The sequence below is a fragment of the Amborella trichopoda genome, chromosome 12 (assembly GCF_054954075.1).
Source record: "Amborella trichopoda isolate Santa Cruz 75 chromosome 12, AtrichopodaSantaCruz75HAP2 v2.0, whole genome shotgun sequence".
NCBI classification, from domain to species: Eukaryota; Viridiplantae; Streptophyta; class Magnoliopsida; order Amborellales; family Amborellaceae; genus Amborella; species Amborella trichopoda.
Window position 1 is genome coordinate 42,621,010 of NC_142347.1, and position 9,330 is coordinate 42,630,339.

The 9,330-nt window shown below is 38.0% G+C and overlaps 1 protein-coding gene across 7 annotated transcripts; it reads right to left on the bottom strand.

Annotated features, from left to right (window-relative positions):
* Window positions 1-1,902: 1,902 nt before the first annotated feature.
* Window positions 1,903-8,816, bottom strand: LOC18435262 (APO protein 2, chloroplastic). 7 transcript variants are annotated; one of them, XM_088853491.1, is made up of 4 exons: window positions 8,524-8,608; window positions 4,678-4,735; window positions 3,966-4,324; window positions 1,903-3,523 (listed from the first exon to the last, which is right to left on the bottom strand). In XM_088853491.1, the coding sequence occupies exons 3-4, from the start codon at window positions 4,118-4,120 to the stop codon at window positions 2,404-2,406; spliced, it is 1,275 nt and encodes a 424-aa protein (XP_088709617.1). In that variant the 5' UTR covers window positions 4,121-4,324; window positions 4,678-4,735; window positions 8,524-8,608; the 3' UTR covers window positions 1,903-2,403. The 7 variants fall into 7 exon arrangements, with proteins under 7 accessions (XP_088709617.1, XP_020523636.1, XP_088709619.1 ...); XM_020667977.2 differs by having other exon boundaries at window positions 4,606-4,735; XM_088853493.1 differs by having other exon boundaries at window positions 8,073-8,608.
* Between the last annotated feature and the right edge of the window lie 514 nt (window positions 8,817-9,330).

Below are 9,330 nucleotides of genomic sequence, written 5' to 3' on the forward strand. Positions count from 1 at the left end.
AGACAAAGTCCAAAAACCATCTTCTATCCCACTTCCTGCTTTTGACCCAACAAAAATCTGGAAAAAAAAATTATTGTCAAAAGAAAAAAAAAAAAAAAAAAAAAAAATTTACAAATGCCAACAAACCACCTCAAAAAACTCAAACGATAGAGAAAGAGAGACCTATCACTTAGAGTGCCTGGTTTTATCGGCATCGGTTGCACCAGCGGTGACCTTAGCAACCTCAGATGGTGAGGCATCAGGCTTGGCTTTCGCGTAGAGAGTGAAGTAACCAATGGCACCCAACACTAAGAAACCCGCCAAAGCCATACCCATATACCCCGTCTTTGAAAATGGCAATCGACCTCTCTGGTGCAGAACCCCACCAGCAGGGTGCTGTTCCACATTACTCTTCACCTCCTCCCCTGTTTTTGCCATCTCTCTCTCTCTCTCTCTCTCTCTCGCTAACCCAAAACCAGTGCTCTTTCTGTCTTAGAAAACAACGGCCTCAATACCCCCTCTCTCTCCATCAAATGCAGACTCCCATCAAAGATAAAAGCTCTCAAAACCAACTCTCTCTCTAAACTCTCAACACCAAATCTCTCTCTCTCTCTCTCTCTCCCCTTTCAGGGCCACGATCTCACCATGCAGTTAACCACGTCGAAGGCTTGGAGTGTAACACGTGTGTCGTGTGACTATAGACATGTCATTTGTTTCACACGCGTGTGGCTTTATTCATTAACTGAGCAAAAATACCAAACTTCTCATGAGCGTTTTTCTGTAGTGGGAGTGTTGGATCAAGTGGTAAACCAAATGAGAACATTTCAACAAGTCCTGTCTGTTGCCCTCAGTATTTGCTATAATATCCGAAATAACATTCCCACTTCTTATCGCAAGGCCTGTTTGATAAAAGGAAATTTTAAAAGTGGGAGTGGCACATTCTACTTCCATGTTTGAAAATGCTTCGAGGAAGCACATGGGAAGGCCTGTTTGATAAGGGAGTGGGACATTCTACTCCATGTTTGAAAATGCTTCGAGGAAGCACATGGGTGGAAGGGACATTCTGCTCCCATATTACACTTATGTGGTATGAATGAGGCTGAACTATGGGCTTTAAAAGACAGCGATCCCACACAATGGAGAGGATAATAATAGAAGGGAGAGGATAATAATAGAAGGGGATTCAGCGGATGTAATAGAATGGTGTTCAGATCCTTCTTTGATCCCTTGATAACTGACCCCTATTATGATTGAAATAGAGTTCTTACAATCAAACAGAGAGCTCATCTTTGCCCAATTTAGTTTCTTCGATCCCATGACAACTGACCCCTATTATGAATGCAATAGAGTTTTTACAATCAAACAGAGAGCTCATCTTTGCCCAATTTAGTGGGGAGAAGAATAGAGAGGCAGATAGTCTAGCAAAAATGGCTATTGTTTTTCCTATAGTGCCCTTTTCTGTCAATTACCCTTAGTTCTCTATAACGCACCAATTGTTTTCCTGCAAATTTCATAATTCACATTATCTACTTGGAATGCAATTGTTTATAATTAAAAAATAAAGTTTGCACAAAGTTGTAACTTTAAAATGTAGAATTAAAGATGCACCTCAACAATCCATCGAAAAAGGTTGTTTTAATGTTGAAAAATCGCCTAATTGATCATCTTGACATCGAGATGTACGAATATGAAAAAAAAAAAAAAAAATTTTGAATCCCACATATAGTGCCCCTCTTGTAATACGTTATCTATCTGACCTTTTCAATATTTTCATATGTTTATAGATCTACTTGATTATAACTGTCTTTGAAATTTAGAATTTATAATTAGAGATAAAAATAGATTCTCATATAATCCTAAAAAAAATTTACACCAAAATCACAAAACATTTGGAGGTGAGCCTTAATTGGATTGTTTACGCCCTTAAAAAAAATGAACCTCGAATAGATTGCTTCCAATTCTGTCCTGACAATATGCAAAAGTAGATGCATAAACACACTGAGATAAGAAGACAATCAGCTCGAATACTTCGAACTATTCTTAAACATGGTAGAATTTCCACTATTGATTAATGTAGGTAGGGACTCTCCCATACCGACTCAAGCTCTCATCCCCTATACTAAACCTAATCTACTTGGTAACTTTCTAAAAACCATGCTAAATAAATGATCCATCAAATGTAGGTAAGAGAAGTTCCCATCCTTGCTCAAGCTCTTGCCCAAATCATTGGTACCCCAACTATAAGTGCAACTCCCACCTTTTAGCAACCTGGTTTGGATTCTACAGTCTCCATCAGTCCCAATTTCCTCCTCTTGAGGAAAAGGAACCTCCTGCATGACTGATGCCATGCCCTCGATTTGCCAACCCAAAGTCTGAGCCGAGACACCAAAAAGACACAAAGTAACAACCAACTTCTCTACATATTCACACAACCATTTCAGCCTCTCTAAGATTACTAGGGATCCCAATGTCCAACCTCATTGTCGCCTTGTACTCTTCGGGGATCTCAGCCCCTGCCTGTACGCAAATCTCCACAACAGCAGGGGCTTGCCCGTAGAAACTCTTCAACTCTCTTTGCAATGGTGGCCCACATACATCAGGCACGTGCCATACATATCTAGGTGGTATCAAATCATCAAGAATTGCTGCCTGCCAACCGTGCTGCCCATTGCGTTGTTGGTGTTTGTAAGCCCCACAGTTTTGAGCTCGGTGCCCACTCGGTCCCACATGAACCTCGGGACAGTACCCACATGCTCTCACTGCATATTTCTTCATTAATTTGTTGGCTCCTTTCCTAAGTGTATCCCATGCCTCGAGTGTTTCATATGCGATCTCAAGTGTTTCTTCAGAGGTCGAAGGGGCGTGGAGTTTTGAATTGGGTAGCTCAGGTAGAATGGGTTTTCGGTGGGGTTCAGAGGGGTTTTCAACCGATGATTTCAACAGTTTCTCATCATCTTCAGCTAGCATTGGTGACTCGTCTAGGAGGTTGTCATCAACTAAGATTGGGTTTTCGGTGGGCTCGAGAGCTCTTTTTGATAGGTCGTAATTGGCGAAACTTGGCATTGGGAGTGGTACTGAACCTAATTTTGGTGATTTTTCCAGTGGCTCCTCATCTGAAACTGGGTTTTGGAGTGTTTCGAGAGAACTTTCCAGCAAGTCATAACCAGCGAAAATAGGCATTTGATTTGGTTCATGGCCTATTTCCTGCAGGTCTGGCAAGTCATCCTCATTGGCATCGATAATCTCGTTCTTTCCAATTCGAATCACTGGCTTTCGCCTCCGCTTAGTGGGGAGGTCAGGAAGGTCAACTCCTGCTTGAATGCATAGCTCCACAATAGCTCGGATCCTTCGTATTGAGAACCTCTCTTCGTGGGTGATGCGTTTGCCCAGGCGGTCAAAGAGGTGGTAAGCCTCAACGGGAACAAATACGTCATCGATGTTTGCTGATGTCCATTCGTGTAAGCCTTTTCGAGCCTCACACCGTGGGCCCCTGCACGACTTGAATGGATGGCCAACTGGTCCCACATGTATTTCGGTGCAATAGCTGAAAAAATAAAGTGCAACCAAGGATCAAAATTTGTGTGAATTTTGGTGTGAGAAAACATGACAGATTCCAAAGGGCCAGTTGATAGTGTAAGGAAGCCCACTTTGTACACATATACAAACATATAGGCACAACACACACAAATGTGATGCTTCTTACATTTGTTAGGAACTTCAGTGAATTTCAGGGTGAATGGATGATGCATAGATGTTGGCTATTATATCCATTCAGTGTCAGCCAAGGACCAAAATTGAAATTCACCAAAATTTCCACAACTGAAAACCATGGGTGAAACATCACATGCACAGGGATGAAGGAACAAGAAAGTCCTTTATGATACATGCAATACACCTTCATTTGTGAATCCTCAAATTGATTAATATGCATCTAATACTGTGCCCAAAACAGAACAACAGTCGCAACATGAAGCAAAGCAAAATACCCGCAAGCATGTACAGGCACCACTTTCATAAGCTTCCTGAGATTATTTATGAGGGTAGTCCTTGCATTCAACACATCATATGCTACAGGTATTAGACGCCAAACTAATAGCCCATTTCTCGGGGCAGATGGAGGTTTCCTGGGCTTGCCCCTCATGCTCTTTGCCCTAGCTCTTGCAGCACGCCTTAGCTCAAGCACAGGCACAGGAAAAGGCCTCTTCTCCTTCTTTGAGTAGTAACGAGGAAAATCTGCATTTTGGGGAAGGCTTGCTCTGAGAGTAAAGGCATTAGTTTTGGGTTGAGTAGAACGTGGAGCTGGAACTCTAAAAGTCAATGAATTGTTTAAGTCTTTCCCAAAATGCTGCAAATGAGAGCAGAAGAGTGTCTTTTAGAAATTGATAAATAGGGTTCAAACAGTTGCATCAAGAAAATGTCACGCTTGTGTGTGTGTATCATGGGTATATGCTAATTATATGTAGAACTTCATCCCATGCTAGTGGGACCAGTGATTGTTAGCATAGATCGTAGACTAGTTAAAATAGATAAAGAATTTAAAATCCAAACGAAATTCAGGCAGATCTGATTATAATTGGTCACAGATCTGTAGTCTACTCCATATCCTTGCACATAAGTAATAAGTACCTCTCCTATAAACAAAAAATGATGAAATCAGAACCGAAAATAACTATTTTGAAGGTGCTTAAATAATGGTACACATTCTTAGTGGCAGATCAGCATCCTTAAAGGGAGCCTTCCTCATTGAAATTATCACCTGATAAGAGAACATTGAAAAGCACAAGAAATTCCTGAGAATATAATGATCACCATTTGAAGCTACAAAAATAGAGTAAGTAAAAGAATAAGCTTATAAGTTACAATCAACAAGGCAACACTTTAAAGAGAATATAAGGACTATAAGTGCAACATAAACTAAGATTTATCAAAAAACACCCCAACAAACTAGGAGCAGGAAGTTGCAACTTATGGGTGGAAAAAAAAAAGCACACATTGTTCCACTAAAAACTAGGGATAATTATGGATCCCCCCCCCCCCCACCCAAATGGAACTTTGTAAACATTCTACATTAATATCACACTTTTTCTTGCTTTTACCCCCCCCCCCCCCCCTCCAATCAAAAAGTCATTGTTCTATAGACTAAACTACCCTTCCCCTCCTTTATCCTACCCATTAAACCTCTCTCTCTCTACCTGCCCTCTCTCTCTCTACCCAGGTAAAGAGAGGGCAGGTAGAGAGAGAGATTTAATGGGTCGGGCAAAGGAGGAGAAAGGTAATTTAGTCTTTAAAACAATGACTTTTTGATTGGGTGGGGGGTTAAAAGCAAGAAAAAACAGCAACTAGGTCAAGGGTGCGATACTAAAAGTATTGGGGTCGAATGTCTACAAAGTTCATTTTGGAGGATATCCATAATTTACCCTAAAAATTAACAGCTTTTGCCTCCATACATGTGTTTCTAGAATCTACTGCAACTGGTACATGCACCATACTCCTCAATCAGATTGTTCTACTATAGAAGGAACCTACCTCCAACTCATCATTCCCGAGGACTTCAACAAGAGGCAAGGACTTATTAGGGTCAATAAGACCAATTCACTATAAAATTATTCTTCCACATAACACCAACAAATCAATAGAAGATTGCTCTTCAACTCTCATATTAAGAATGATAAAGAAACCTATACCTTTTAATATGGAATTGTATTGATAACCAAACACTGGACCATTTAAGGTAAGATCCACATTATGGAAAGTCAATCCATGACTGCATAATGCTTTACAACCGTCACATGGCCCTGATATACCTACACCATCCTCTCAAGGAATCCAATAACAATAAAGTTGCCAGTGCAAGATCCAGTACACAAGGTAACCCACAATCACCAATAGCATCATCCAATAGAGCCTGGATTTCAACATGGAATCTCAAAAAGTAGAAGGCATAAAACTACAATCATCAACCACCAATAAACTCTTGAAATGAATCATCTTTTTGAGTTAAAAGATTTCTTTTTGAAAGAAGACTTCCCTCAGAAACAAGAAAGGTCGTCAATTTTCTTACTCTGATGATCTGATCAACTTAAGAAGCCAGTGTGTCACATGCTTTACACCTTAGGATACTGAAGAAGCTTCCTGTGGAAAATGGCCCATCTAATTTCCAAAACATACCTAACTTATGCCAGGAATCCCCAATGAATTAGACATTGCCTTCACTTTTAAAGTGCCGAAGTCTCGATTGCAATAAAAAACCAAACCACACTAGTGACTCTGATTTATTTCAACAAAACAATAATAAGACCCTTTCATCTTTCAGGTTCTTATCCTCATTACGTGGTGACAACACACGCAACTCCCCCAACTCATAGTCCTCAATTAATTCCATTTAGAAGCACAAGAGAGAAGAGTCTTCGCAACAAACCTTCCTTAAAAAGTGGCCAAGGCCTAGCACTTGCCTCCCGTGAACACAACATAATTTGCAAGATGTGGTATAGCACTTGCCTATGCATCCCCACCTCGACAAAGAAAACCTTAAGTGACCCTATACAATTAATTCTCATGACCCTCAATGCATGATGACATGTCATCCTACAACAAGGAAGCAATGCATAGAAAAAAACCTCGACTGAGTGTAGAACACATGGGAACCTTACTAACCACACATTTGTTAACAGTTCCATAGACAAAGAAACCCCACTCTTCACCATCTAAGCAGTTCTGTGGAGGTAAAAATAGAATGTACAAGTTGGTTATACGCTCTAATTAACTTTTAATCACCCAAAGGAGCCACACAATGGACCCCTTTATCCTTGACAAGTTCATGGTCCATGGAAAGAGCAATCACTAACAACCTCTACGAAGGGCTATATGAAATAATCTCTCACTCATTATACTAGGCGGACCATGAATCTCATAATTCTTCCAAGGTCTACATACTTATTGACAAATAGTCCTTGTTCCTTCACATGTACCCGGTGCTAGCCAAAGCTTGTCCAATTTCATAGACTCTATTGTAGTCATTAAATTAACTTGGGTTTCTCATAAACAACAACTTGTTTTCATGACATAAATAATCCATCTTTTAAAGGCCCAAACAATGACCCAAGTCACTAAAAACAATGACACTGACTATTCTCAAAGATGACTCATTATGAGATGGCTTGAAGATCATATCTCAGTTAGAACTTTTAAGCTTTACATGTTCTTTTACGATCTTTTATCGTTCATAAAATTATACAAACACATCATCTACGAAAGTGTTACTCTAATGTGAAAATAGTCAAGTATAGCAACTCAATTTTTTGACAAAGTAGAGTGGATGCAGGAAAGCAAAATCATCCCCTGCTTCCACTTTTCGATTGTAAAATGAACTACTCATCGTAAATTTTCTTCTAATGAAGCAAAACAACTTGACTGAATTATCATCAATATACACAATGCTAGAACCACTGCTATTAGTGAACTCGAGCGAGCCTTGTCCATAGACTTGTGTGTACAACTCGAGGTAAATAAAATTTTCAAAAAATCCAAAAAAATTTGAATATGATTTGGATGATTTTGGCATAGATTGGTGAGTGTTTTTCTTGCCATAATCCTTATTTTTATATTTTTCCCTTTTTTTGGATTTTTTTGAAATGAACCCAACTATAAATCAGTTTTTTAAATTTATTTTTACTATACTTTTTAAAGCATATTTGGACCTTGTAAGGTTGTTTTTGGTTTTATTTTAATTTTACCTTCATTTTATTTTTCATAATTTTAAAAAAAATAAATTCTAGGGCTTTTTGGCCCTGTAAAGAACTCAGCAGAGTAATTCGACTTGGCCAAGGGCAGCTGATCTTCTAAACACTGAGTAGAACCATTGCAGAACCATCATTGAGTGTAAATGCCCTCCCCAACAGAAATTTCAAAGGCGAATCAAACAGATGCTAAATGAGAACCAAATTCTTTCTTAATTCTTGCCTAATACAGGGGAAGCCAATTCCCTTTTAATAATGCTTCAGTACAAAGTTGAGATTAACCAGAGAAATAAATTACAAAATAATACTCAAATGAATCAAATTCTAATAAGAAGTACATGATTTCTTCTTGATTACCTGCCTCTGGAAAAATTCAAGCTTCATCTTTGAGCAGCAGAAGAACCAAATATGCGCATGTAGAATAAATAAAACATTAAGAAAAGATAGCATAAATCAAAGGTAAAATTACCCAAATCTAATAAGGATTATACACCATTTATAATTGTAACTAAGCACAATTATAATCACGAGGTCCTGCTGAAATGATACCAGGAAAGGATACTTGATTTACTTGATAACACAACAATCAAATATAGAGAAAAAGGGAATGATAATGGCGGATGAATATACTTCAAGGTTACAAAAATTCATGAATTTTGTGCGCATTGGAAAAGATTCTCTCATGAATAATAACAAAATGCAAAACCCACTAAGTAAAGATAGCGGTATAGACGAGGAACTATAAAAGCTTTGCCAACAGGAAATCTCTGGAAAGAAGAAGCCTTTATGAGAGAGAGAGAGAACTTGCCTTTGAGAAGGTGAGGGGGTGAGGAAGGAGAGTTGCAGCCATTTTGGTGGCTGAAGCCACCTCCAGATGCACACCGCCCTTTCCTGAGCATGAAAATATCTCATATACTTGGTTAACTCTTCTCAAAAAAAAAAAAAAAAAAATCTCATATTCTTCGAATTTTACCAGGCCGTCTTTTATTTTTCTTAGGGATTTTATTTTAGATAAGATTAAAATAAGGCCTAAAGCTATATGAATAAAAAGTAAAGCTCCGTCCAGAGATCATCGAAATGTTATAGCTTCACGGTCCAAAAACCTTCAAATCCATTATACGGATCTTGACCATTGTATATATGAAAAAAAAAAATTAGATTTCTAAGTTTTAAAAATGGGTGCAGTTGGCATACGGATGCATCCGTAGCTGGAGAAGTAATGTGCATCTTCAAATTTTATCATGGTATATAATTTATTTTATCATAATTTATAATTTAATATAAAATATTCTTAGGATTATTTTAAAATTGATTTTTATATTTAATTATTCAATTTTAAATTTAAAAAATAGTTAAAATCAAGTAGACCTATAAACATATGAAAATCTTGAAAATGGACGATGTAGATAATATATTGTAAAATGCACTATTTTTGAGACTTAAAATATTTTTATTTTTCATGGTCATACATATCAATGTCAAGATAATCAATCAAAGGGTTTTTCAACATTAAAATGACCTTTTTCGATGCATTTTTGAGGTGCATCCGTAGTTCTACATTACAAGGTTGCATCCTTATATAAATTTTTTCTTTTAAAAATAGTGTATATTGTAA

Bases quoted from the DNA above. Each gene is read 5' to 3' on its own strand.
- LOC18435262 (XM_088853490.1), bottom strand. From the start codon at position 8,165: ATGCTATCTTTTCTTAATGTTTTATTTATTCTACATGCGCATATTTGG. The intron at 4,325-8,072 runs GTAATCAAGAAG...TCTCATTTGCAG, and splicing joins TTGAATTTTTCCAGAGGCAG to CATTTTGGGAAAGACTTAAA. The intron at 3,524-3,965 runs GTATTTTGCTTT...TTATTTTTTCAG, and splicing joins GTGCCTGTACATGCTTGCGG to CTATTGCACCGAAATACATG.